Here is a 27,165-nt window from a genome sequence, read left to right as displayed (position 1 = left end):
CTGCTTACTTTTGTTATTCCTGCTTCAAGACCTCATAACCGATCCTGGAGTTGAATACAAAGTTCTGAAATCCGAGAGAGAAGCTGCTTACTTTGATCTCTTGAATCTAACTGATCGTTTCTTGGAAGAGGAGCAGGACATAGAAGCAGTTGTTCAAGCTGAGAGATCATGGAGTTGGCTTTATCGTCATCACTACTGCAAGATTCAGCTATGAGATTGAGCAGTTTAATGGTTTTGACTTGAGGCTCGAGTGGGATGGGCGGCGCAAGGAAAGGATGTTGGAGAAGCTCAGGAATTCTCCATCTTTGGTTACGGTCCCAAGCTAGACATTTCTTCATTAAGTCAATAAGCCACGGATTTGAGAGTTGATTGTAAGTAATCTCGTGGTTCGGATCGGTTATGACTTTGAACTTTGCCCAAAAGGTCTTATAATCTGCAAAAGGCGTTCTTCCATATACCATTTGGTATAGTATGCAACCAAGTGACCAAATATCTGATGGTCTTCCACATTTTATAGTGTTTCCATTCTCATCGGTTTCGTTGCACATGAATGCTTCTGGTGACATGTAACTCAAAGTTCCCACCTGTTACAGATACATAGCCCCAATGATATCAGCACTTGTAAACTAAATACAAAACAACTCTGTGTATTCATGAGGACGAAAACAGAAACATTGGAGGATATTACCTGTGAATCTCGTTGAATATTCGTAGTGTCACTATTGATGGCCTTAGCAATACCAAAATCGATAAGCTTTAGAAAGCCTCTGACAAGAAGGAAATTTGCGGGTTTCAAATCAGAGTGTACAATGCGTTCCTCATGTATGGTGTTCACAGCTTGAAGTATTTGCTGCAATTGTTTTTCAATTCATATGAGAATCAGTGCCTTCTTGAGCAAAAGGCTCTGGTGTGAAATTATATAGATTTTCCTATAACTATAATATTTGCTAAAAGAACAAACTGAAAGAGCTCCCATGGAAAAGAGAATAAATAGTTTAGTATCATCACAAATGTAACTTGATGGGTAGTGTAAGAACCTGCCAGTAGAACCGAAGCCAATTTTCATCAATTGTTCGGTCAGATCCTTCGATTTCCCTCCATTTTTGGGACAACATGTGAGCCAGATCGATTTCTCCATATTCTAGTACCATATATATAAATCCATCGTCTTTAACTCTTCCATCTTTGTTACTCATTGTGCCATTTTGAACCTCCTTCAGTAAAGTCTTATCCGTGACCTAATTGCATAAGAGAATTTGTGTAATAGTTGAGATCTAAATTGCCAACAGCACTTCGAAACTACACGAGAATATAACTGCCCCATGGATCAGAATATGTATTAAAAGGAAGTACCTCGTAGTCTATTAGCTGAATTATGTTGGTTTTCCCTTTCAGCTTCTTTAAATATCCAATTTCCTGGCAAAATCCATATGCTGTAGCATAATCACGACCCTTGAGCTTGATCTTTTTAAGCGCATATATGGTACAGTCTGAAGATATAACCTTGTGGACCTCACTGCTTCCTCCACTTCCTATCTTGCCAAGCCTCTGATAAAGCTTACCATTGACTTTAAAGAACATGTCTGGATCATAGTTTCTTTTACGAGGCGCTGATGGCCCTTTGCTACTTGCAACCTTTTCATGCTTATCTGGTTTTTGTGGCTGTGAGCTAACACTTGTAAGCAACTCATCGGGTACACGAGCATTCGCTTGTCCATCGCTCCCATGACTGGAAGATCCAACTGGAGCTTCAAGTTCTGTAGTGCACTGTTGCTGCTTGGACTTATCTGTCTCTTTGATTCTTACTTCTGGATCATTAGTTGAGGCTGGGATCTCGGATGCAGGGGCATTCTTATCAGCATGTAGTATGTTGCTGTCCTTGGAAAAAGGATAACAAGAAGGCAAGTTCCCTTGACTTTGAACAGCATGGGGTTTTGCATTCGAATCAGCCTCAACATATGAACGAGAGACGAGGGTAGTAGCATTTAACATAGGAGCTGAAGACGAATGGATTAGCGTAGTTGTGGCACATGATGAACCCACGGCAGAACATTGAGTTTTAGGTTGGTTCAAGAAGTTGCGAAATTCTCCCAGCTGACCCTGAATCTTTGCCAATGAAGATGAAACCTTGTATTCAGATTTCAAACTGATCTCAGAATCAACAGTGTGGAGATTTTGATGTCTTGATCCAGTAGGAGCACCAAGATGTGATGCGTCAGCCTGATTTGTTGCATCCCATTCCATATCTGCCAGGACAAGTGAGTCCAAGTAAGATTACTAGATCAACAAACCAACCGTAACTATGTATATGTAAACTGAGCCAGAGAGGGTATATGACAGTGGTTACAAACTGCTGAGTATTATTATTTGAATATCCCCCAAGGTTCAGCCTTTGGACAACTCGGGATAGGGAAACGAAAGAAGGAGGACATTACCTTGAGATGTGACGGTGCTGCTGCCAATGAGGGATTGGAACTTCCTCTGGACATTATTATCATTCTGAGATCCTACATCGAGATTGCTTCCTAAACTAGCATTATCAACAGCAGATTTTCCAAAATCCATCTGTTTGACAGATGGGTTAAAATTCTGACCAAACATATCACTAGTAGTTCCTGAGACTGAAGGAGCTGTAATGGAGGCATTCTCAATAGATTCTCCAGCAACAGAAGAAGAGGCTAAGTTCCTTGTATCCTGTGTCAAAGTATTGGCAGCAAGACTCTGACTCAGCGTAACAACATCGTGAGTTCTCTGCCTTTCAGCTGTACTGACCAAACGTGAGTTTTTGGAAGCTTGTCGTTGTGGAGCAACATTTCGTCGAGCCCCTATAGTAGTCGTCTGCATTTTACCTGAAAAATTAAAACTCAACTAAAGGACTCAAAAAAAAAAAAAAAAACAGCTAAAATAAGAACAGTGGGGGGGGGGGGGGGGGCAGATTCTCCAAAATCAAAAATTGTTTCAACTAGCAAATCATATCACCCACACCACGAATTCCACAAAACCATTAACTTTACCAAAAAGCCCTAAATTGAGATTGAGGGAAATGCCAAAACCCTAAATTAGTGAGATAAAAACTAGTTCCAGAAATAGAGATTATTTAGTTAAATGACCCAGAAAGATTGAGAGAGAGAGAGAGAGAGAGGTAGTACTGAGTGGGCAATGGCGTTTGAAAGCGGCTTGAACATGCCGTACTAATTCCGAGGAGGAGGAAGAAGAAGAAGAAGAAGACGAAAACGTTTCCTGGGTTAAGATGGGACGAACCAGACCCTTGGGAAGTTTATCCGGTCGGACCGGAAGGTTAGCCTCCCTGTCCATGGCTAGATCTCAACTGCATCTCCGATTTGTTTCACCGTTTGATTTTTGCGTAACGAGAAAACACCACAGAGACACAGCAGCAGGAGGCAGGCAGGAATCAAAATCCTCAATTTCTGGTTGAAACCAAGTCTAACGCCATCGCCGTCGAAATCTCCAAGAGTAGTAGTGGTAGACAGACACAGAAGAAATGGTTTCAAAAATTCTTTAGTGAGGAATAAAATTTAAAAAAAAAAAAAAAAAAAAAAAAAATGTTTAAGATTCGAACTCACTCCTTATTGCCGCTTCTCCTTTGTCTCCCAAAATTGAAAATTCAATCCGAAATGATTAGATTTAAGGTCTATTGGGCTCGATTGAACAAAGAGGGTTATATAAACTTGGGCTAATTAAGCCCATTATAAGCCTTTTAATCTTTTCGCGTTTACGAATTATTTATTAACCGGGAGATAAAGTGGGTGGTTTTAGTAAAAAATCGGTATTACTAATCTAACGGCTAAACTGTCAGATATCATTGAGAAGACAGCCAAACGTTGTTGTTGAGATACAACGGTAAGATTAATTTAGATTGTCCATAACTCTTATGTCAGTTGTCTTCATTTATCCCGCCATGTGTTGTCAAACGCAACATCTCAATGTGTTTATCTTTCCCATTTTGTGATATAATATTTGTATTTTCATGTGTTTATACTCACTTTGTGAAAACAGTATGTCAAAATTCTTGTTGACTTTTTATAATTTCAGGGAAATTTTGTTTCTTGTTTCAACACGGCCAACAGACTTGCGACATACCTGTATAATTAAGGAATCCAGGTAACGTTTGTTACATTCCTTGCATTCATGATATTATCGTATTGAAAAGATTATGTCATAGTCGTCGTATACAGTTAACGTGTCATAGTCGGCAAATTTCATGATTAAAGAAGAAGAAGACTAATCAATTCATTCATCCTTCTTATTTGATGAGGCAGTCCATGGAAGCATTATTTTGATATATATATATATATATATAAACCACATAACAGAGCTTAGCCTTAATCCAAAATGTATAAACGCAAACACTCATCTTACTGGCTTGATCCTATAGCTTAATTAGAACGAAGCTTAGTGCGGTTTTTTGCTAAATCAGATCGGAAGCTTCAAGATGGTAATAGACCAATTCAAGCTCTTTTTAGTGCAACATTATCTAAAAGCATATATATAAAGTTGACCAAAATCCAGTTCACTTAATCCGTAAGAGGATGTATAAGCGCATTACACATTATTATTTCAAAGAAGGATGTAATCCAAATATGTTGGCTATTATACGTTTTTAAAGGTAAGGAAACAGAGATTTACTGACTGCTTCAACCTTCATGGATCCCCATGATCATAAACGCAGCTCCAACTCTATCACGCGGGATCAGTCTTAGTTCAGACCCATGCTTCAGGAACACGTTTCCTGCCATCACTCATATCATTAACATTCGAGAAACTACTAGATAGTAGGAAAAAGATAATCATAGTGGACCACGAAGAAGCTTGATTTCTACTTATACGTAATGACCGCACTTTTGTTTAGTTGAGCATTAAAAGGACAGCTGAGAAATATTACAGCAAAACCCGACTGTGCAATAAAATATAATCTAATAACAGGTTGTTATCTGGCATTCCTATTGGACACTGAAGTCACTTGGAGACTACGTTCTTTATAAGCTTACAAGTTACTAGAGATGAGAAGAAGACGCATTAAGGATCTTCTAAGAATTTTGAAGGACATTTGCAAACAAAAGTAAAACTGGGAATTGCAATGACTTCAAAGATATAGAACTGCACAGAAGCAAGCAATCAACCAATCCAAATGTTTTAGTAGCACTATTGAAGATTATACCTGCACTCTGCTGAGGATTGATCCCGATCCCATCTGCACACATTATAATACAGATACATCACAACCAAAATCTATTGACAAAATCAGCCTAAACCAATAGACTAAACCACACCCCTAAAAATCAAAATTTAGTCTATTCAATACAAATCCCTATTCTACATCTTGTAAGTGCACTAACATATGTAGCTGAAATAAATAAAAGGCCCCAAATTCGAATTCGAATAACTCTGATCGCAATTATGCTTGGTGATGCGATTTTCTAAGGCCAAGATGAATCGATCTCAAAATATAATAAGGGTTTAATTTACTACCATTAGTGATGATGGCGCTGGTTTGTGGAGGAACCTTGAACTCCTCTGCTGCGAATTTCAGAACCGCCGTGAATGGAGCTCCCTCCGGTACGCTGAAACTGATCGGAAAACAAAAACAACCCAGAGATCAATCACAAGGCAAATCCAAAAAAAAAAAACGTAAATCTATACAATGAATTTAGCGTACACTTTGAAAGGAAGCTTAGGATCCGAAGTCAGAGTGACTTTGAAGGAGACTTTTCCACCAGTAGCCATTTTTTCCCGACGAGGGAGGAGATCAGATTAGCACGGCGATAATGGCGTTTCTTCGATTTCCTCGCGTTTCGGTGACGCGCAATACACCAAAAGGGTTCCTCCGAGTCTTTCTTTGAGTAAACCAGATCAATTGTTATCATAAGTTGGACTTCACTTTAGGCCCATTTTGGCCCATTTAATTTATTTCGCGTTTTTACATTTTGACCTCTGTATTTATCGTTTTCTTTAGATTATGATCTGCTATTTTAGACATTTCGTAAATTTGACCTGAAATTTTGAATATCATAGTTTTGAGTCTTTTGACCATCATTATACGATTGCATTTTGACCTGTAGTTTTAAATTACACTTTTGGATTGCATGTATGTGTGTTTCTATCACAGTCAAACCTTAAATTTACCAACACATAGAATCTAAATATGAACAAATGAGAAATTTTCCACGAGAGAAAAAAAAAACTTATTTATCTAACATTACGAGACGCCAAATTCTTAGCTAAAAACAACAAGAGAAAATATCAATACAAGCCAGAATCTCCCAGACATCGTCTTAAATCCATTGCTGCATCCCAGCTTGTTATCATGGTATGTGCACACTGGCTTCTTCCTATACATACAAAACAACAGCAATCAAAGTTTATTACACACCCCCTTTACACAAACAAAATATGGTTTTTATGGTGTTTTAGGGTATTTCTAGAAGAAAAATAGTATATATATTAATTAGGCATAATTAAGACAAACCTGGAGGAACAGAAAGAGATGATGTAATCAGAGGCGGTACAAGTGAAGATACTGGTCGGATCATCATACGCATAACTATAAGCAGTAGGACAAGCTTGCTTGAAGATCTTTGAGTAATATGTTGGTTGACACACCACGGGGTTCCCATAAACTCCTCTGCAACAATACTCATCTCTATCAAACACATCACAAGCACTCCTACAGGATATCACTTTTCCGTTTGATTTAACGGCGAGCTCCGACGGGCAATGTGGCCTCAAATCAGCGACGCAACCAGCCACGCTGCAGTTCCCTTTCCCGTTCATCGGAGTTACCGCCATTGGGAGGTTGAATCCGTCGACGAGGCTCACGTCATAGAAATCCACTGCGGCTAATGTGAACTCGGCTAGTGAAGCTGGTGGCTTTCCGGACGCTGAGCATTTTAGAGTTGAGCCGCATGAACCGGTTTCGCATGTTCCGGTTCCGGTTGAGTCGAATTTGCAGCCGGTTCGTCCCCAAATTCTGCCTGACCAGCCTACTGGTGCGGTGAACACGATGGATTGACCCGGTTTGAGCTCGAATCCTCCGCCGTTGAAGTTTTCTCCGGGAGTTATGGCCGGCCAGATCTTTTGGTCACATGAGTTCACGATCGTGAATACTCGAGCTGATTCGGACCATTTTGTTCCTGTGGAATAATACACACAAGTTCTAATCGTTATCAAAACCCTAAGTTATATCTAACAAGGACTGACGTTGACCGGTCGAGAGTAATGTAATGTTTTGAATTGGTTACCTGATAAAAACGTGAGAAAGAGTAACAAGATCCTTGGTGACAAACCGAAACGAGTTGGCATCTTTACTGGAAAAGATTTAGCGATCAGATTATCATGTAGAGTTCGATCGGTTTACGAATAATTATTGAAGTGGGATTGCCTTTTTGAAGGGGAAAAAAGGAGAGGATAACTTGCATAGAGAGTCTATATGTCAAGATATAATAATCGTTTTAAGTATAGTCTAAACACACAAACCAAGTTACTATCTGTACGTATTTACTATTTTGGTTCTTTGTTTTGGAATCTGGGAAAGATTTAGTTATTGTTATTCCTTTCCTGATGCTTCATGCAAGTATTCTTTGGGATGCTGTTTTGGTTAAGGTAGTCAAGTTCAAAAGGTTGGGATCATATAGTACTCATAATATATACTTATTATTTGATTAATATATACAGTAGTTCTGGTTGGACACACACACACACATATATATATATACAGGTATATACTTAAAATATAATGGAAATGTCATATATATTTATATAGTAGATATATATATGTGACATTTATATATATATATATATATGCTTAAAATATAATGGAAATGTCATATATATTTATATAGTAGATATATGTGACATTTTATCTGTCTAGTAATTTCTTGTATTTGTTCATGCAAATTTGGATGATTCTCTTGTAGTCTTGTATATCTTTCTGTCTTCCTCTTGTATGTTAGCCTTCCGTAGTTTCCATGTCATGGCACATAGGTATCAATTCACTTAATGATATAAATGGGTCATATGGCTAATTGATTTCAAACTCAAATGGATCATTCTTCGGGCCCATTTCTGCAGCTTGTTTTTCAGTAAACTTGTATTAATCTCTCTTTTCGATTTTCGTCACACACACTGTTAAAGAATATAGTGTAGTGTGTATGGTTTTCTTCTGTCAGCAGATTTTATAATGAAGATAAACTCCAAACAAATATCACCACACACCAGTAAAATTATCAGTCACTTGCACTAATTTCAGGAATACTGATAATCAGGAGTACTTATAATCAATCAGTCACTTGCACTAATTTCCAATACTATCACCGATGATATCTGAAATCTTTGCTCTATTTGGGGATGGTAATATTAATTCATTTCTTTTGTTGGATTACAGATAACACAATAGCGTATAGGTACAGTAAAAGGAAACTATAAATTTAATATATCACCAACCAAAATTAAAAACTATATAATATTGATATGTATATTTTATGTAAAATGGTGTGCAGTTTTCTTTCCGCTGCCATACATTTTTTTGGCCGGGTTAAAAAGCTATAAAGATCTAAATCGATGATGCCGTCTCATTAATAATTCGATTCGATCCATTGTCAAAAGCGATAGTGGATATATATAGAATTTAGAAAAGGAGAAAATTTTTGAAAGGAGAGTGAGATTATAATAAGGCTAAGACAGCTAGACACGTGTGGTAATTATGTTAAGCACTAATCCCACCTGATTAGCTATCATTCTTTCCATTGGATCCATCTCCAACCCTCGATTACCTCACAAATCACTATTTCCTTCCTGTCTTTTTAACTTAATCAAGCTTTTGGACTTTGGATATGTGTGGTGCACAATATGGTAGACAAGGGCATAAATTTATGTAATTTCAAGTTCCAATTAACAGCTATGTAATATAATCGGACAAAACATATAAACTTAGAAATATAATTTGATTATTATACATCCTTACGCAAAAAAAGGACCACTATGTTTTACTCATTGTTCTAGTTGTTACTACAATCATCATGATTCAAATAATTGTTAATGATAATAGTAGTTTTAACCTTTTTTCAGAAACATCATTGTCGTCACTTCTGTTATCAATTTACAATTAGTCTACTCTCTCACTCTTTGCTTTTAAACTTTAAAAATCTATGATTAGTGTACTCTCTTTTTTTGCATATTATCGGGGTCAATATAAAATAAACAATCTAAAACCGGGTCTACCCGCTCGTGTAATGCTTTAGAAATATGGCCCATAAGCCCAACGACAAAACAAGCCCACTAAAAAGACAATCCACGCTCGCCGAAAACAGTAACACTGACAAGTAGGTGATATAACTCCGTCACCTACCAATAATAAACCAATATTTACATGACACCTCTTCAGCTGTGACCAAAGGCTTTGTCCCCGACACTCGTTACTCAATAATTGCCTCCAGAGGAAAAAGAATCCATAAGAAAAACAATAATTATTTAAAAAAAAAAAATAATGGTTATCTTCATTAATCTATTTAAAGTGTGGAAGCAAAGAAGCTAAAGAAACTGAGAGAGAGAACTCAGAGAAGAAAGGAAAAAAATGGCGGCAGAGAAAATAGAGACAGTGGTGGCAGGAAATTACTTAGAAATGGAGAGAGAAGAAGAAAACATAAGTGGTAACAATAAATCTTCAACTAAAACAAAGCTTTCGAACTTCTTCTGGCATGGAGGTTCTGTCTACGATGCTTGGTTTAGTTGTGCTTCAAATCAGGTACATATGCTTTTACACATATATATTTACAAGGCAAGATGTATGTATGTAATCGTCGTCTCTCTAATATGTGATAATAATGGCAGGTGGCGCAAGTACTATTGACTTTACCGTACTCGTTCTCACAACTTGGGATGATGTCGGGAATTTTGTTTCAACTCTTTTATGGATTATTGGGAAGTTGGACTGCTTATCTTATTAGTGTTCTTTACGTAGAGTATCGAACTCGTAAAGAACGAGAAAAATTCGATTTCCGTAATCACGTTATTCAGGTTTTTATTCCACCTCTAATTCTTGTGACTAGTTATGACTATACATATTGTTTTGTTCTTATGGGTAGAGTGTGTTATGGTATTATTGGAAATTTTAACTTTGTGTTTTGTTTTTTTATAAAGTGGTTTGAGGTGCTAGATGGACTGTTGGGGAAACATTGGAGGAACATTGGATTGTTCTTTAATTGCACTTTTCTTCTCTTTGGATCCGTTATTCAACTCATTGCTTGTGCCAGGTAAAGTAATTAATATTTCCATTCCATTATATCTTTTATTATATGTTTTTTTTTCCATATTGGGAAGTTTATTAATAATATAACAATGATTTTTGTAGCAATATATATTATATTAATGACAAATTGGACAAGAGGACATGGACATACATATTTGGGGCGTGTTGTGCAACAACTGTTTTTATTCCTTCGTTCCACAATTATAGAATTTGGTCATTCCTCGGACTCGCTATGACCACGTACACTTCTTGGTATCTCACCATTGCTTCTCTCCTTCACGGCCAGGTCAATTGGATTTTTTATATCAATCTTGTATACTTTCTATAATTAATCTATAGTCTTGGTTACTGTTATTAATTAAGATAACCTTTTTAATAATAAAAGGCTGAGGATGTGAAACACTCGGGTCCAACCACAATGGTGCTTTACTTCACCGGAGCCACCAACATTCTCTACACCTTCGGTGGCCACGCCGTCACTGTGTAAGCACTTTTTTCAATTATCATTTCATAAAACTAGAATTTCTGATCTTTTATTAGTTATATATATTAAAAAAATATGTTATATATAGGGAGATAATGCACGCGATGTGGAAACCGCAAAAATTCAAGGCGATATATCTACTAGCGACTATATATGTACTAACGCTAACGCTACCATCCGCGTCTGCGGTTTATTGGGCGTTTGGCGATCAGTTGCTAACTCATTCCAATGCACTTTCTCTCCTCCCTAAGTCCGGTTTTAGAGACACGGCGGTGATCCTCATGCTCATTCATCAGTTCATAACGTTCGGGTTCGCATCTACACCGTTATATTTTGTGTGGGAGAAATTGATAGGTGTGCACGAGACGAAGAGCATGTTCAAAAGAGCCATGGCTAGATTACCCGTGGTTGTGCCCATATGGTTCTTAGCGATTATCTTTCCCTTTTTCGGACCAATCAATTCCGCGGTCGGATCTCTCTTAGTTAGTTTCACTGTCTACATCATCCCAGCAGTGGCACATATGCTTACTTTTGCTCCTGCTCCTTCCAGAGAGGTTAGATACTTTTCCGTCTTCCAAAATATGTCATTTAATTTTATTTTATTGCATAAAGAGTTACATACTAAAATTTTAAGAATAAGGTTACAAAAATGTTTAGTTTATTTTTAACCACACTATATAAAAATTTATTAGATAATTTGAAAGTTTATGTTAAAAATGTTAATTTTTGGTAACTTTGATATATGGCAAATAGAATGCGGTGGAAAGGCCGCCGAGAATGGTGGGAGGATGGATCGGGACTTACTGCATAAACATATTCGTGGTGGTTTGGGTATTCGTCGTTGGATTTGGGTTCGGAGGATGGGCAAGTATGGTCAACTTTGTTCGCCAGATCGACACTTTTGGTCTCTTTACCAAATGCTACCAATGTCCTCCTCACAAGCCATAACATATCATGACCTTCTAGAAAGAGGGTTTCATTTGAGGAGAATTTTATTTTGCAAGGTCGAATATATATATATATATAAGTTATTACATCATTTTATTAGAACTGAATTAAAAAAAAAATCACAACTCTTTGTAATTGTTTGACGACAATAATATTTTTTACTTCGGGTTTGGTTAATTTGTTATGGTGAGTTGTTTTTGGTAAATTGGGGGAGGGGGGGGGGGGGGGGGGGGTTTCCTTACTTAAGGTGTGATGGCTATCTTAGGCCAACCCTATTATTAGTTGTTGTTCTTATTATATTTTTTGTGTGTTTATGTGTGATCCCTTTATTTTGTAGTACTTGAGAAAGAAAAAAAAACTCGAAAGTTTCCCATAATTTTTTTTTTTTTGGTTTTTTTTCTCTTTTTAAGATGAGCTAGGAGATTAATTCATTCGTTATTTGATGAGCCTTAAGGTTCTAATTAAAAATATAACTATAAATTCTGCAATCGGTCCTTTGAAAATGATGTTATGGAAATGCATGATTTAAAATTATGATAACCTTTTGCATACATCTTGTATATTTGAAGCAAATCAAGTATAGATCTCGATTCTAAACATTTTAACACTTTATTTCTGAATGTGAGTGATCATGAAATGAAATCAACATGGGCAAATAAGTAAGCATCACATCAAAAAAGGAAATGAAAGGCGAATTCTTTTTTTTTTTTTTTTTCATAAAGGAGGCAAAAGCTTATGGCAGGGGGATGTCAGTATGACAATATGTTAAGACTTAGGCAGCCTTTCTTACAAGGCGCTGGCTGACCATCACAATCGGGTTAAATTTCTCACATCACCCATTGATTCAATGGTTGGTAGAGTACTCAACTGAAGAGTGAATAATTGAGTAATTGACATTGCGGAAACGTTTTGCTAGTGATATGATATTTTTCTTAGGATGTAATTTAAGGTATAAGCTACACGTCACAACAATAATAAAAAGTGAACCATATAGCTTTTTAGTCGCAATAATTAGGTAGGAACAAGCTCACTATCTGGTTTACGCGAGAGACCTGACATTTGGGTTGATCTTGCGAGATGGTGACATTTGACTTACAAGGGTACTAACCAAAAAAGAAACTAATTAAATTCTAATAATCAACACTAATATCAAAAAGAAACTATTATACTCGTATAAGTAAATATTTAATTCTGTCATGTTGATGTCATTCCGAAAATAATAGAAATTTGAAATTATATTAAACATTTTACTTTTGTATGAAAAAACGTTCACAATATTACTCATATAAGTAATTCATTTTATTGCATGCCGGAGCATCTAGCCTTATTAGTAAAAAATGATTGCACTAAATAAGATATGATAAATAAAAAAGTGCTTATTTGAAGAAAACACTTCCTAACAAACATTATAAAAGCTTTTATGGATTCCCCAATCTAACAAAACTGCTTTTTGACTAGCTTTCTAACTTCCATGCTCCAATCAGTCTCATGGGAAGTTGGGTCACTACTATTCTGCCATTTTCTTTACCTGCTAAAGAAATAGACAAAATCATACAAAAAACAATATGGCCAAAACGATATGATACAAAAATGATATCATAATCCGTCCTTGAATATATTTAACCTAATTTTGCGTTGCAGTGATATAGTACTACAAAAGAAGAAGTTCACTGGGAAAAGGACGAATTTGGGCAGATTTTGGAAACAAAAATAAAGTAAAATCTGGTTTAAATTTTTCGGTGATATTCCTTCAATTAAAAAGTGGTATTGAAAAAACAACTACACCACTCACTTTAGGTTTAATCACTATAAAATAAACAATTATGCAAAGACTACAGTTTCATTGACGAATAGTACTATTATCCATTTATCCTACATTTTTTTGGGGTCAAAATTAAATATCCTGCAAAAAATTATAGTTAAGATTTTAATGACATGCTTTCATCACTACAAAAAAACATTCCAATTCGTATCGCAGATTTTAAAAGAAAATGGTAGAAAACAAGTGTTTCTTATTATTTTCCTACGAAAAATATTGGAAGTAATAGTTCGAATGAAATCGGTTTTGGAAAGAATTTTGTAAGAAATTTTCTACCAATTTTCTATTAAAATATTTTTGTAACAACTTCGTAGGAAAATAGAAAAAAAGTTTTAACTATATTCCTACCAAAATGTTAGTAGATAACAAGTTTTTACTATTTTCCTACCACATAGCTCTTACCATTTTCCTACTAAAATATTAAAACATAAAATTAATTTATTAATTTCGAAAATTAAATTAAATTTTATAAAAGAAACAATTCTTAATTAAAGAGTTTTATTAAATTAATTAAATATAATTACAATTTTTTCCTTTAAAAAAACAAAAAAAACAAATAAATAAACAATTACAACTCTCTCCGCCGCTCTCCTCCACCACCATCTCTGGTACTGTCCTTTCATCACCAAAAAACTTCTTCTCTTTCTGCTTTTCTTCGTTGAATCATAAGATTTACTTTTTAATCACGGACGAGTGTTAACAGTGGCGAGATCTGGAAAAAAAAGTTAGATCTGAAATATAAAAGGAGGAAGGTGACAGGAAGCTAAGATGGAATTGAGATATGAAAAAACACAATTGGCGAATCATCTCATCATCATCAAATCTCAGAAACAAACAGAAAACAAAGACATGAAAAAACAAACTAAGGAAGAGGAACGCTCCATAACTGAAACGAACAGATCTGGCCGACTAAACCGAAAAAGTAGATCGGAAGAGGAACAACAGCGAAGACGAAGAAGAAGAGTGGTGAAGCTGAGCCTGTGCTTCTTCTTCTATTGTGATGGCTTTGCATCTGAATTTTTTTTTGTTTTTTTAACGCTTCTTCGATTCCTCAAGAAGACCAAGAGATGAGATATTTGTCCTTCTGATTTTTTTTTTTATCTCACCATCTCTTTTTTTGTTTTGTCAATTAATAGTTATTTATTTGTTCACTAAATTAAAAAGGAACAAATATATATGCCTTTACGTAAATATATATTTGTTCTATTAGTGTGAGAAGCTTAAATAATATAAATTTTAGTGGAAAACATAAAGAAAGAAAAGAAGAACATAAGGAAACATACGTTTGAACCTGATTTTCCTAAAATACAATCTATAAGTAAATAGTAGAGATTTAAATCTATAAGTAAATAGATTAAAACAATATTTTGTAAATGTAAAGTAAATATATAAGTAAATAATTTTAAATTTATATGTAGATAGATTTTAAAAAATTATTTTGTGAATGTAAAGTAAATATGTAAGAGACTTTAATGTATAAGTAAATGAGTTTAAAACATAAAACATTTAGTAGGAAATTGGTGGAAAACATTCATTCAGTTGGTAGGAAATAAATTCTGAAGATAATTGGAAGGAAATGTTTCCTACGAGTTCCCTAAGAATTTGTTTCGTGCAGTTTTTGTAAAAAATTGGAAGGTTATCCCCAACGCATGGTTTTAAGAGAAATTTTAGTGGAAAAGGGAAAAAAAAATCATATTAAAGAAAAAAATGTAAGAGAGGCTCTAATAGTGCATACTCGATTATGGTTTAAGAGCTCTTACGTGTCGAGTGTTCGTTGGTTGGACAAAAAAAATAGAAGAACCAAAAAAACATTTGTTTTTCCGACCAAAAAAACATTTGTTTTTCCGACCAAAAAAAAATATATTTGTTAGACGATTACAATTTTTTCTCTCTCGATCTCTCTCTCGCTGTTTCTCTCTCAATCGAAGGCCATTCTTGACAAAAGGAAGGAGAAGGATATGTTACAGCTATGGAATCAGAGGCGATTGTGGAGAAGAGAGGGGAAGCGGAAGGGATTTAATTTCGGAGGCGAATCAGATGATATTGATTTGAGTTTGGAGTCGAGTCATTCAGATGAGGTTGAAGCAATTGGAAGCAAGGGTAAGTTTTTCTGTGTAGTAGGTTGAATTCGCGAATAGTTAGTAGGGATTTGGGTTTATTCGATTTTGTTAGTAAATTTGGGATTAGGGTTTGTTGTTCTCATTTTTTTGTTTCTCAATTTGTACTTTGGTTCATTTGATTCTTACCTCTTGAAGGATGCTTTGCTGGTCGGTGATGGTTCTGATGGATCGTTTTCAGGTAGTGTTCTTTCTCTTAACCGATTCTCAGTCTACTGTTAGCAGTGTGAAGGTTAGAACCAAAATCTTAAGTTTGTTATCTTTATTAGTTAATTTGTTTGGCTTTTCAGATCTCCTTGACCGTCTATCTACAAAATGATTTTCTACTAAAGTGACTGATAGAGCTCCCTGCTTCCTTGATGTGGGAGTGAAGTTTTTATTGTCTATTTCCCGTCACAGCATGTGATTGATGTTTACATCATATTCTGGTTCTATTTAGGCATCTGCAGGAGAAACTCCTTCTTACTAAGGTATGATATGCGGGTATGGGGTTTGCTGACACCATATTTCAGCGTTTGTTTCATTTGTAATTACAGTTTATTCCCATGGTATTTGCTGGAGCTATTGGCTACTGATCTATGATAAGGTGATTTGTACTGATCTTTTTTCGTTTCTGGTATTAGACAAAGCTAAAGGAGACTGAATACCAGTTAGCACCTTGGCTGTCAGAAGTAAATCACTCAAAATGGTTGGTTACTTGGGAAATGATTTGGGCACTGAGTGTGATTTGCGTCCAGCAGATAGATTTCTTTGGTCTTCTCTGACTTTATCTCTGACCAGGTGGAGGAGAATAACCTCTTAAAGGCTGAGCTTCAGAGAAGATATCTGGAGCTTGCCAAATATGTAAGTCGTTTGATTTTCGTTTTCTGGTGAAAGGACTGATTTCTGTTGACATTTCCATGGCATGCGTTTATGGTTTCTCTGACCAAAGTTGTGGTATATATGTGTGTTAATATGGTAGTTTTTTTTGTCTCTATCTTCCTTAGAAATCAGGAGAATCCTTGTCCCAGACATCTGATCTCCACTCGAATGCTACAACCGGTGGTTCTTCCCCGTTACACCTGTTGGCCGCTGGTGTTAATCCAGTTGACCGGGGGAAGGGAAAAATCAATTCTTCAGGTGCTGATTCGTCAGGTATGCTGGTTGTCCACCAGCAAGTGTATCTAAATGGAGAGGAAGCTACTGTGAGTCATCGTTCTGAAGACCATTCTGAGGGAATCATGACTAATGGCATTGTCAGAGGAGTTGTAAGTGGTGCGGGAGCCTCGCAATTTTCTTCGTCACCATCTACAATATCATTATCTCCTATGAGGTATTGAACCTCTAATTAACGCTTGCCAGTTTTATGTTTATCGCATGGTTAAGCTATATGAACATCAAGGCAGAGTGTCTTCTTGTAAGTTGTAACCAAAATCTGTTTTTCCTTTCCTATGTTAAAACTGTTTTGGTTTACTATCTTGTCTCTTTTATTATGTTTTAATGTTTCCTATGTTTAAAATTTTATGACATACATATATCTCAAATGCAATAATTTCATAAACTAATTTAAATTTTCATTTACAAAATAAAAATAAAAAAAATTAAGAGACTCAAAATAAGAACCCACCATTGGGGGGAAAACTTTTAATTAACAATCACAAAGTTCTTAATCTACTCAAAACACAAAATCTATTAATAAACAATCTTAAAAGGTCCTAAAATATATCCTCCATTGGGGTTGCCCTAAATTCCTTCAGCTTCGTTTCCTATTTAGTTGCTTCTATTTTCCTACGAATTTTCTTACGACTTTCTTACGAATATATTTCATAGGAAATTTCCTACCAATCTCCTACAATAACTGTTTTTTTGTAGAATAATTGTAAGTTTTTTGTAAGAATTTTTTTTACCAAAATTTTTGTAAGAAATTTGATAGAATTTCACGAAAGTTCGTAGCTAGTTATGTATTGGTTTGGAACATGAACTTCCAATATCAAGATTGCGATACATTTCAAGAAAACAAACGTATTAAGATTGAAGAAGTGTTGTATACTTGGTAGATTTATTCAAAAGATTTTTTAAAAAAAAAAAAATCCGACAAGATCAAACTTTATATCATCAATAGATAACATGAAACAGTATCCAATCAATTTCTAGAAAGCTACGAGAATATGACAAGACACTAAAAATCAAGATGAACACGTTCTGACGATGTGCTAAGAAAGCCTTCGTGTTCGATTGAAAAAGAGGATGAAAAAAAATTATTTAGTGAACTGAATTTTCTGCAAGTAAGCAAAGAAGAATGACAAAAAAAGCGTGTGGATAAGGCTCACACGTGCGTGGGGTCTTTGTGAAAAGAAAACAGAAGAAAAATCATCTTCGATATCTTCACCTTTATATATTTTCCATCCCCTTCCTTAATTTCTGAGAGATAAAGCTACATATCTCACATGGCAAAATTCAGACGCCTTTCGTTTTTTCTTTTCAATTATCAAATTTCAAACAACGATTGTTCTTATATTCAAAATCTAAATATAATTTTTTTTTTCTTGTTTTTGTTACATTCGGATTTCATGCATCATGCATGCACCGAAACCACACCGGATATATGGAACTGGCTTACATTATAATCGTAACACATTTACTAACATATATCCCATTTTCCAACAGAGATATTTTGTAATAACTAGAAAGCCATAAGAATTCTATTTATACATATATAGTACTATTTCTAGAGTAATAACTAAACACTTCAGTTTATTCGAACCAGACACTAGCTAGCTAGCAACTTATATATAAGTATAGGTTTAAAAAAAAAAAAAGGATGGGTATACATGATGACAGGTTTGTAAGTTTATGCGTTGGAGGGTTTCTCATTGATATGCATGAAGAATTGTATTTGTATGCTTGTGCTTTGAATATGTATATATGTAACTAGGTATCAATCCGCATTATGTGCGGAATAAATATATACAGATAAAATTAGAGTTATGTATAATTTTATTTTCTAGGATCTAAATTTTGTTTTAAAATATATATATATATAACTCGCTCTTTTGTTAATCTATGTAAGATTTTTATTTATTAAAAAATTATTTATTTTATGTAAGAATATGTTTCACCCATGAAATTTTATACCAATAGTATTAAATAAGTCAATTCTCTATAATAATGATTATTGTGATAATTTTATATTGGAAACTTTAAATATGTGAATAGTATTCAATTTTTTTAATACGTGAATAATTTCCGATTTTGAAAACGTTTTAGATCTAATGATTTTATATTTTAATAATTAAATATGTTATGAAATGATTAAAATAAATTTTAAATTTGATTTTTTGAATTTTTGAATTAATTGTAAAAGAATATTCTTTAATCATTCAAAAGTAATTATCTGTAAATACTAAATATCCATAAAACTGAGGGCAATAAATTCATTGGTGTCATAAGCTCTCTAACGACGACACATCAGTATTTTTTTTTAGAATGTTTCTCTATTAATATATATATATATTGGGGATTTACACTACGTATCCTATCGTCGGTCCTTTTCTATTGTAAGTCTTGTTCGAATTCGATCGATAATCGATATACACATTTGTCTGAAAATGACAGTAAGATATTGATCTTCTTCATCAACCACATGCTGCGTCCGCTTCTAGTTGCCAATGTCTTATCCTGATTCCTGACCAAATGTCGTTCACATTGTTCTTATCGATTGCCTTTTTCTTTTTATGTTTATATAGTAGCTTAATTAAATAGATGGTCATATAAAAGTTAATTGAACATGCATCGTCAAATTATTATATTCAAGTATTCAACAAAAGTTGCTACACTATTTTAACTTTATTTGAAACAAAATTATATCATCACATTATGTGTATTTTTTTTTTTTTTTTGGGGTCAACCAATGACATAATGATGTGTATAATACACTTTTTTCCATGACAGGTCGTTTGGAGAAACTCCAAAGTCCAAATATTAAGCGTGGGCCTACGTTCAGCCTGTTACGTATATATTTCGAGTTTTTTGTCAAAATAAAACATACGAATAATTTGGGTCCATAACAAAAACAAATTCTAAATTCGTTAAGGGGTCCTAAATTCATCATATCAGTTAAAAAAATAATAATAATAAAATTTCATTACAACACAATAATTTTATTTTCTCTCAAACAGTAAACACTTAACACATCATTCGAAGAAGACGCAAAGTTTTTTTTGCACTTTTCTTAAGTGCCATTTTTGAATTTTGGTATTAAAATCCTTGTTGGATCATAATCGGTAACTTAAAAGACACTTTAAAAGGGTAAACTAGGTAGTAGATCCACGCCTCGCGCGGGATCATGTTTACCAAATCAATGATTTTGGTTTCTGTTATTATATTATTCTTTTTTTATGCGAATCAAAAATTAAGTTTGATGTATATAACTTATTTTTTTGTTTGGAGTATATTTCTTTCATTTTTTTCATGTATTTATTTGCCAAGTTTGTCAAGGATTAAATTTGCTATATTTAAAGATATTTCGTTTTTTTTAATTGTAATTGATAATTTTTGAACATGATATGCGTGTTGATTTGTATCTATAATAAAGGAAACATGGAACTGCCGAATAGTTATCTTTAATTATTGAAATCACATTAATAACATCTTAATTGAAATTAGAAGATTTTTTTACTGTTTTTGTTTATTTGCGCCTTAATTAACGGGCATTTAAAATATACTGAGGATTTCAAAATTTGTTATTTTATTTAATTTTCATTATTTTTAAATTACTTTTTCGGATAATTTGTAAGATAAATTATAATGATACCTTTAATATATAGTTGTTTTGGAATTAAAAGGGAACTTATATCATATTCGTTTCAGCATATCTTCTAATTATATATATTCCTATGCAAGTTTGAATTTGGTAGTTTTTTTTACTGTTTTGGTGCATTTGAGAAGGAATAATAAATCAATCGATATAATTTTTTGTAATTTGTTATAACAGAATAATTTTATAAACTTTGAATTATACTTATTTGTTTTTAATATGCAGGAATATCATAAATTTCGGAATAATATGAAATTAAATGGAAATTATTCGATTGAATTACACAAATCAATGGATTTATTAAAAACATAATTATTGTGCTTATTCTGATTTTTTAATACATTTGAAATATTTCAACTCTAAAACTATATTAGTTTCGACGTTTCCATGACTTCTTTTCATTTTTTTTCTTGCCCTTGTGAATCAGTCTCCTTGGACTAAATATTGAAACAGTTTCTTGATGTTATGAGTCTGACCAATTAGTTCCTGTAGTACACCTTTTGGGATCTGTGAAAATGTAAAATATATTTTATTAGTTATTTAGAATATAGCTAAAAAGAAAAGTTAATGAACAAACTTATTTGCAAATGAGATGAAATCTTTTACACTTTTTTTTTTCCACTGTTTTTCATTCACGTTATACACAAACTTAGCAGGAATTTCATCATTTGACTTGTATTGGCTATTTCTCTCGAACCATGATGAGAAATGACGACTATAAAGCTAGGAAAATGTGACACAATTGGAAGAGGATTCAGTTCCTGCTGGAAATTTTAGGTTGACCTGAGAAACACTGTTAAAAGAAGGCATATTTTTAGACGAATGGAGTTGTTTGGGGATGAGATGGGTGGTGATGAGGTGGGTGGTGATGAATAGATTTATAGGTGTTAGTATAGGTTATGCCTTCAATATAGGCACGTGTAGGTATCATTTGTTTTTTTTTAAATTGTCATTTAAATAAATATAATGGTAGTCTTGTGTAAATAAGTTGATGTTTTGAGGGTTATTTGATTAAAAGTATTAACTATGTAATGTTGATAACTCAGTATTTTTGCCAAAATATTACCTTTTTAATATATAGGAGATATGCACTCTAAGAAAAAAAAAGAAAAAAGGGTACATATGCTAAAAGGAAACAATTTACAGGAGGTGAATGAACATCTAAATGGGAGTTATTGGTTTGAAATTTAAATAGAGTTTTAAAGATTTTAAATATTACGTAGATCAAGATTTTGTTGAACTCTGTTAAAATTTAGTGTGTTATTAGTTCGTGATTTGTAAAAAAATCATTTAAAATCTTAACAAAATTAGGTTATGGTATTGAGACTTTTATAAAATCATTAAAAAGTTTTGTGTTATTCAATTAAAACAAAAAAGATGTAAAATTGTTAATGAATTTAATTAGATTGTTAATGAATTTAATTATTATGTTATTGGTTCATGATTTTAGACAATTTTTTACAAAATAAAGTCATGTAAAGTATCACAAAATACATGAATTGTTTGAAATATATTACAAGATTTTAGAAAACTAATGAACAAAATTCTCTAATAAATTTTAACAATTTTTCACTTTTAATAATTTTATTAAACTCTTCAATTTGTTTTTTATAAATTAGAATCCAAAAACATCGCGTAAAACTCTTTAAAAAACAAAAAAAAGGTTGGGTAGCTCAATAGCCATCCGATAAACAACCAAACCGACTCAAACTCAATATATAAAAATAAAGTGAAAACGAAAAAGGAAAATAATTACTTTTAAGAAGTTTAACCAATAAGAAATAATTACTCTTTCTATAGGATGTTTTAGTGAAAATATGCATATTAAAAAATAATTACTTTTAAAAGATTTAATCAATATAAAATATAAATTTAATCTAAAAGTTACGTAGAAAATTGGAAACATATTATATTATAAAATAAAGATAATTCTCTAAACATCTTTATATTATGAAAGTGAGGAAGTAAAAGGAACATAAAAAAAAAAGGAAAAACGGCAAAACACAGTCGGCGGATTGCGCCGACCAATCATAACGTCGTTTTCTTTTTCTTCGCCAACCAAAAAAAAAGATTTTGATTAATTTATTAATTTTCATCTCCTCTTGTTCCTCTGGGCTCTGATAAGATTCAAGATCTTGTTTTCTTCTTCTTTTAATCAACTCGCGATTTCTTTTATTTGTTGTTAATCTTTGATTTGGATTCCCAATCTGTTTCTTCTTCCGTTTCTGTTTTTTTTTATAATCTGATCGGAAGATTCTTTTTACAACTCAGAGAGCTGGTTGAGAGTTTATTACTTGTAAGCAATGAAGAGTGATTCGACGGAACAATCAGTTGAAAGAATCGAAAACGGTCACATCAAGAAGAAGAGGAACAGGCCAAGCAAACATATTCGTCGATCTAAGCTCACCTCAGGTTTTTCTAAAAATCTTTTCTTTAGGGTTTTTGTTTGTCAATTGATTTCGTATAATGTATGCTTGTTTAATAGCTCTGGGGTTTTTGCTATGAAGCCTGTAGGTTGAAAATTGATAATTAGGGTTTAAAGTTTGGATTTTTTTGTTTCTTGGGTTTTTTAGTTTGAATGTTAAATCGAGAATTAAGAAAAGTGTTTGTTGCCTTTTACCTTACAAGTTTTCAACTTTGATGTCTTGGAACAGTACCTGTAGAAGATACACATGTAGAGTCGTCAGATGGTAGAGATAGTAGTAGGGGTAAAGCAAAAGATTCTAGTTCTTCATCCAAGCAACAGCAATCGGATACTTCCAATGGACTTGGAGTCATGCGAGCGTCTAATGTTGCTTTCAATTCTGTGCCGCCTTTGTATTTTGAGGGGCGAGCAGAAACTAGTTATCCCGGGAGATGCGCAAGTCCGTTGCTTCCTTCTCCTGAAGTTAGTAAACAGTTGTTATCGAAGTCGTGCCCTGATCCTAGGGCTTGTGACCAGTCTCCTAGGATGGATGGTGACTTGTTTCAGCAGATTAAAGGTTCCTCACAGCGAAAGATTTTCTCTTCACACTGGTCTCTCGATGCTGTTAACAAAGCTTTAGAGGTTTGTTTGACATATTCTCTTTATTGTTTCTCTCATGTTTTCTTCAAGAAAGAACATTTTAAGTTATATTTTCTGGACCTCATAGTTTACTTTTATGCATTGTATCAGAAGGGGGAAGCTTTTAAAGCACTATTTCGGGTGAATGCTCATAACCGCAATGAGGTCAGAAGCAAAATCTGGTTTTTCCAAGAGATTTTTAAGTTTCTAAACCGTTGATTTCTTCTGTTCACTTGGAATTGATGTTTTTTTTCTTTTTTTTTCTTTGAAGGCTTACTGTAAGATCGATGGAGTCCCTACAGATATTCTAATCAATGGAAATGTTGGCCAAAATAGAGCAGTAAGTTTGGTTTATTCTCTACACTTAACTTCCTGTCTTATGTTTTTTTCTGCATTTCTGTCTTAGATCTTTTTCCTTTTGGCCTAAGTTCAGACTTGTGTTTCTTTATGTAGGTGGAAGGAGATATTGTTGTTATTAGATTGGATCCGCTCTCACTGTGGCCCAAGATGAAAGGATTTGTTACTGAAAGTGTTGCTAAGTCTGAAGTAACGGACAGTCCCCCAGAGAAAGATAACATAAATGCTCGACAAAAGAAATCTGTTGATGTGGTGGAAGGTTTTGAAGATGGGTTATCAATAGACGGATCGCCAGTTATTGGACAAGGAGGTAAGAACTGTGTTAGTCGCAGTTGTACACCATTACTGGATTCATGTTTGGGTTCTTCTGGTGAGAAGAAAGGCAATGGCAGTGCAGTTGAGAAATTATGCGGCGTCCTTAGTTCATTCCCCCACAAACGACCAACTGGACAAGTTGTTGCTGTTGTTGAAAAATCACTTGTAAGGGATTCTATCGTGGGCTTGCTTGATATCAAGGGATGGAGTCATTACAAGGGAGGCGATGCAAAAAGGTGCAAGTCTCCTTCGTCTCTTTCTGATGATGAATACGTACAACTGATGCCTGCAGACCCTAGGTTTCCTAAATTGATTGTTCCCTTCCATGCCTTACCTGGAAGCATTAGAGAAAGACTCGAGAATATCGATCCAACTCTCGAGGCAGAGCTGGTAGCTGCCCAAATTGTGGATTGGGGCGAAGGCAGTCCATTTCCCGTAGCCCAAATTACACATCTCTTTGGCCGAGGCAGTGAATTAGAGCCTCAGATCAAGGCAATATTGTATCAGAACTTGGTTTGCGATTCTGACTTTTCTCCTGGCTCGCTTACTGGTCTTCCACGTGTCCCTTGGGAAGTACCAGAAGAAGAGGTTCAACGTAGAAAAGATCTGAGAGACCTGTGTGTATTAACCATCGACCCCTCGACGGCTACAGATCTTGATGATGCTCTATCAGCGCAAAGTTTACCCGGCGGGTTTTTTAGAGTCGGTGTTCACATTGCTGATGTCTCCTACTTTGTTTTACCAGAGACTGCTCTTGACATAGAAGCTCAGTTTAGGTCGACAAGTGTTTATATGCTGCAGAGAAAAATATCAATGTTGCCTCCATTACTGTCAGAGAACGTAGGTTCACTTAATCCAGGAGCTGATAGGCTTGCATTTTCTATCTTCTGGGATTTGAATAGAGAAGGGGATGTGATAGATCGCTGGATTGGTCGTACAGTTATACGGTCGTGCTGCAAGCTTTCATATGATCATGCTCAAGATATTATAGATGGAAAAACTGATGTTCCAGAATATGCCTGGCCTTCGTTGCATGGATCTTTCGAATGGAGTGATGTAGTTCGATCTGTCAAACAGCTTAGTGAGATTTCCACCACTTTAAGGCAAAAAAGATTTAGAAACGGGGCATTGCAGCTGGAGAATTCGAAGCCTGTTTTCCTATTTGATGAACACGGAGTTCCGTATGATTTTGTGACATGTTCGAGAAAGGGTTCAAATTTTCTTGTGGAGGAGTTTATGCTATTAGCAAATATGACAGCAGCTGAGGTTATTTCTCGAGCTTACCCGGATAGTGCACTGCTCCGGAGGCATCCAGAACCAAATACACGCAAGCTCAAAGAATTTGAAGGATTTTGTTCAAAGCATGGTATGGATTTGGACATATCTTCTTCTGGCCAACTCCATGAGTCATTGGAGAAAATTACGGGAAACCTCAAAGATGACTCAGTTTTTGTAGATATTCTCAACAATTATGCTATAAAACCTATGCAGTTAGCGTCTTACTTCTGCTCTGGGAATATGAAGGACAGTGTTGCTGAGTGGGGACACTATGCACTAGCTGTTCCTCTCTATACTCACTTCACATCTCCTCTTCGACGGTACCCGGACATAGTCGTTCACCGTGCGATTGCTGCTGCACTTGAGGCTGAGGAGTTGTACTCAAAGCAGAAACAAACATCAATTGATGAAGTGAGAAGCTGTTTCACCGGCATTCACTTCAATAAAGATGCTGCTGAATCTATGGAGGGCAAGGAAGCATTATCGGTGGCTGCTTTGAAACATGGTGTTCCCTCCACTGAAATACTCTCTGATGTCGCTGCTTATTGCAATGACAGGAAGCTGGCTTCTCGAAAAGTCAGAGATGCATGTGATAAGCTCTACACTTGGTTTGTGCTGAAGAAAAAAGAGGCAAGTAAATTAATACCTTGCATTGCATCATTCAGCTGCTTCTTATGTTTATGGTTGTTATAAAATCTCATTTATTTCCTTTCCCTGCAGGTTTTTCCGTGCGAAGCTAGAGTAATGAACTTGGGATCAAGATTTATGACTGTTTACATTAGCAAGCTCGGGGTAAGTCTCTACTGGTTCATGTATCTCCTATTGAATGATCTACCTCCCTGTTTACAGTCTGCTTAATACTAATCGTTGTTGATGCTGTCACAGATTGAACGAAGAATATACTATGACCAAATCGAAGGCTTGTGTGCAGACTGGCTAGAGGCAACGTCTACGTTAATCCTTGATAAACTCTATTTCAAGAGAGGAGGAAGAGGCTACTTCAAGCCCTTGGAGGAAGTTGCATATGTGGTGAGTCCTAGTGACCTATGTGCTGCAAAATGCAGTGCATTGTCTGTCCATGACACCGAGTCATCAGAGGCTGTGACAAAAGGCGAAGTAGCCCCTGCGGTTTTTCCGTTGACTGTTCAGCTTTTCTCAACCATTCCGGTGGTTCTTCACGCTGTTGGTGGAGATGACGGTCCGCTCGATATAGGAGCGAGACTCTACATGAGTTCATATTATTTATGATTGGAGCAAAGAGATCTCTTAAGAGGCAGACTGTAGCAACTGCTGTATATTTTTCAGATTACAGTTGCTGGAAAAAAAAAAATCATGTGGGACGAGAACAGCTCCGTAGTTGGATGATATATAGATAGACATAGACCAGTGTGGGGACTTGCCGTTATATTTTTTGGTTCGGTCTGGAATCCCCATTGGTTTGATTCGAAGAGTTAAATGTGTTTCTATTTCCTATGTTTTCCATAGATTTGCTTGCCCAATATGTTTTAGTTTTGGGTGGGCCAAAATCATAAAAAGCTTTCACTTGTAAAATTTCATTGAGTAAACAAGCCTCTCTGCTAATAGTAAGATTACAACAGAAAATCTTCATTGCAATTGCTCCATGTTGTTAAAAAGTGCTTTAGGACTAAAAGATATATTGGCACAAGGTTGATGTCAGAGAGATCTACTGAGATTCTTAGGTGTAGGTTTTGGTTTGGCGGCTGCATTCTGAGCTGCTTCTTGTT

At 34.8% G+C, this 27,165-nt stretch overlaps 5 protein-coding genes and 2 long non-coding RNA genes across 7 annotated transcripts; 2 read left to right on the top strand and 5 right to left on the bottom strand.

Annotated features, from left to right (window-relative positions):
• Positions 1–19: 19 nt before the first annotated feature.
• LOC104702554 (serine/threonine-protein kinase MPS1) lies at positions 20–3,570 on the bottom strand. The gene is given in 7 exon segments (XM_010418427.3): positions 20–78; positions 81–584; positions 689–850; positions 1,038–1,238; positions 1,354–2,246; positions 2,436–2,849; positions 3,150–3,570. Coding segments are annotated over 7 exon segments (2,394 nt in total). The 5' UTR covers positions 3,316–3,570; the 3' UTR covers positions 20–24.
• Positions 3,571–4,477: 907 nt separating this feature from the next.
• LOC104702553 (ubiquitin-fold modifier 1) lies at positions 4,478–5,927 on the bottom strand. Its single transcript, XM_010418426.3, has 4 exons — positions 5,678–5,927; positions 5,491–5,588; positions 5,180–5,212; positions 4,478–4,750 (listed from the first exon to the last, which is right to left on the bottom strand). Exons 1-4 carry the CDS (start codon positions 5,743–5,745, stop codon positions 4,656–4,658), a joined length of 294 nt encoding a protein of 97 aa, XP_010416728.1. The 5' UTR covers positions 5,746–5,927; the 3' UTR covers positions 4,478–4,655.
• Positions 5,928–6,033: 106 nt separating this feature from the next.
• LOC104702552 (pathogenesis-related thaumatin-like protein 3.5) lies at positions 6,034–7,488 on the bottom strand. Its single transcript, XM_087459470.1, has 3 exons — positions 7,260–7,488; positions 6,488–7,151; positions 6,034–6,350 (listed from the first exon to the last, which is right to left on the bottom strand). Exons 1-3 carry the CDS (start codon positions 7,318–7,320, stop codon positions 6,236–6,238), a joined length of 840 nt encoding a protein of 279 aa, XP_087315596.1. The 5' UTR covers positions 7,321–7,488; the 3' UTR covers positions 6,034–6,235.
• A 1,938-nt stretch (positions 7,489–9,426) lies between these two features.
• Positions 9,427–11,873, top strand: LOC104702551 (auxin transporter-like protein 3). Its single transcript, XM_087459469.1, has 7 exons — positions 9,427–9,760; positions 9,847–10,032; positions 10,156–10,268; positions 10,367–10,550; positions 10,650–10,747; positions 10,837–11,302; positions 11,502–11,873. Exons 1-7 carry the CDS (start codon positions 9,590–9,592, stop codon positions 11,694–11,696), a joined length of 1,413 nt encoding a protein of 470 aa, XP_087315595.1. The 5' UTR covers positions 9,427–9,589; the 3' UTR covers positions 11,697–11,873.
• A 2,123-nt stretch (positions 11,874–13,996) lies between these two features.
• On the bottom strand, positions 13,997–14,683 carry LOC147941760 (uncharacterized). Its single transcript, XR_015562403.1, has 2 exons — positions 14,403–14,683; positions 13,997–14,227 (listed from the first exon to the last, which is right to left on the bottom strand). It is a non-coding gene; the product is annotated as an uncharacterized LOC147941760 (long non-coding RNA).
• Positions 14,684–20,664: 5,981 nt separating this feature from the next.
• Positions 20,665–21,276, bottom strand: LOC147941759 (uncharacterized). Its single transcript, XR_015562404.1, has 2 exons — positions 21,034–21,276; positions 20,665–20,934 (listed from the first exon to the last, which is right to left on the bottom strand). It is a non-coding gene; the product is annotated as an uncharacterized LOC147941759 (long non-coding RNA).
• A 1,090-nt stretch (positions 21,277–22,366) lies between these two features.
• On the top strand, positions 22,367–27,022 carry LOC104702550 (DIS3-like exonuclease 2). The gene is made up of 7 exons (XM_010418421.3): positions 22,367–22,839; positions 23,082–23,473; positions 23,582–23,635; positions 23,742–23,810; positions 23,924–26,050; positions 26,141–26,212; positions 26,306–27,022. The coding sequence occupies exons 1-7, from the start codon at positions 22,731–22,733 to the stop codon at positions 26,666–26,668; spliced, it is 3,186 nt and encodes a 1,061-aa protein (XP_010416723.2). The 5' UTR covers positions 22,367–22,730; the 3' UTR covers positions 26,669–27,022.
• Positions 27,023–27,165: the final 143 nt, after the last annotated feature.

The sequence above is a fragment of the Camelina sativa genome, chromosome 7 (assembly GCF_030686135.1).
Source record: "Camelina sativa cultivar CO46 ecotype springtype chromosome 7, ASM3068613v1".
NCBI lineage: Eukaryota > Viridiplantae > Streptophyta > Magnoliopsida > Brassicales > Brassicaceae > Camelina > Camelina sativa.
Note: the sequence above shows the minus strand (reverse complement) of the source record. Positions and strands in the feature narration are given on the sequence as shown.

Bases quoted from the DNA above. Each gene is read 5' to 3' on its own strand.
- LOC104702553 (XM_010418426.3), bottom strand. From the start codon at position 5,745: ATGGCTACTGGTGGAAAAGTCTCCTTCAAAGTCACTCTGACTTCGGAT. The intron at 5,589-5,677 runs GTACGCTAAATT...TTTTCCGATCAG, and splicing joins CCTAAGCTTCCTTTCAAAGT to TTTCAGCGTACCGGAGGGAG. The intron at 4,751-5,179 runs GTATAATCTTCA...GAGTGATGGCAG, and splicing joins CAATCCTCAGCAGAGTGCAG to GAAACGTGTTCCTGAAGCAT.
- LOC104702552 (XM_087459470.1), bottom strand. From the start codon at position 7,320: ATGCCAACTCGTTTCGGTTTGTCACCAAGGATCTTGTTACTCTTTCTC. The intron at 7,152-7,259 runs GTAACCAATTCA...ATTATTCCACAG, and splicing joins CTTTCTCACGTTTTTATCAG to GAACAAAATGGTCCGAATCA. The intron at 6,351-6,487 runs GTTTGTCTTAAT...TTGTATGTATAG, and splicing joins ATCTCTTTCTGTTCCTCCAG to GAAGAAGCCAGTGTGCACAT.
- LOC104702551 (XM_087459469.1), top strand. From the start codon at position 9,590: ATGGCGGCAGAGAAAATAGAGACAGTGGTGGCAGGAAATTACTTAGAA. The intron at 9,761-9,846 runs GTACATATGCTT...TAATAATGGCAG, and splicing joins TTAGTTGTGCTTCAAATCAG to GTGGCGCAAGTACTATTGAC. The intron at 10,551-10,649 runs GTCAATTGGATT...TAATAATAAAAG, and splicing joins CTTCTCTCCTTCACGGCCAG to GCTGAGGATGTGAAACACTC.
- LOC104702550 (XM_010418421.3), top strand. From the start codon at position 22,731: ATGAAGAGTGATTCGACGGAACAATCAGTTGAAAGAATCGAAAACGGT. The intron at 23,474-23,581 runs GTTTGTTTGACA...GCATTGTATCAG, and splicing joins CTGTTAACAAAGCTTTAGAG to AAGGGGGAAGCTTTTAAAGC. The intron at 26,051-26,140 runs GCAAGTAAATTA...CTTTCCCTGCAG, and splicing joins TTGTGCTGAAGAAAAAAGAG to GTTTTTCCGTGCGAAGCTAG.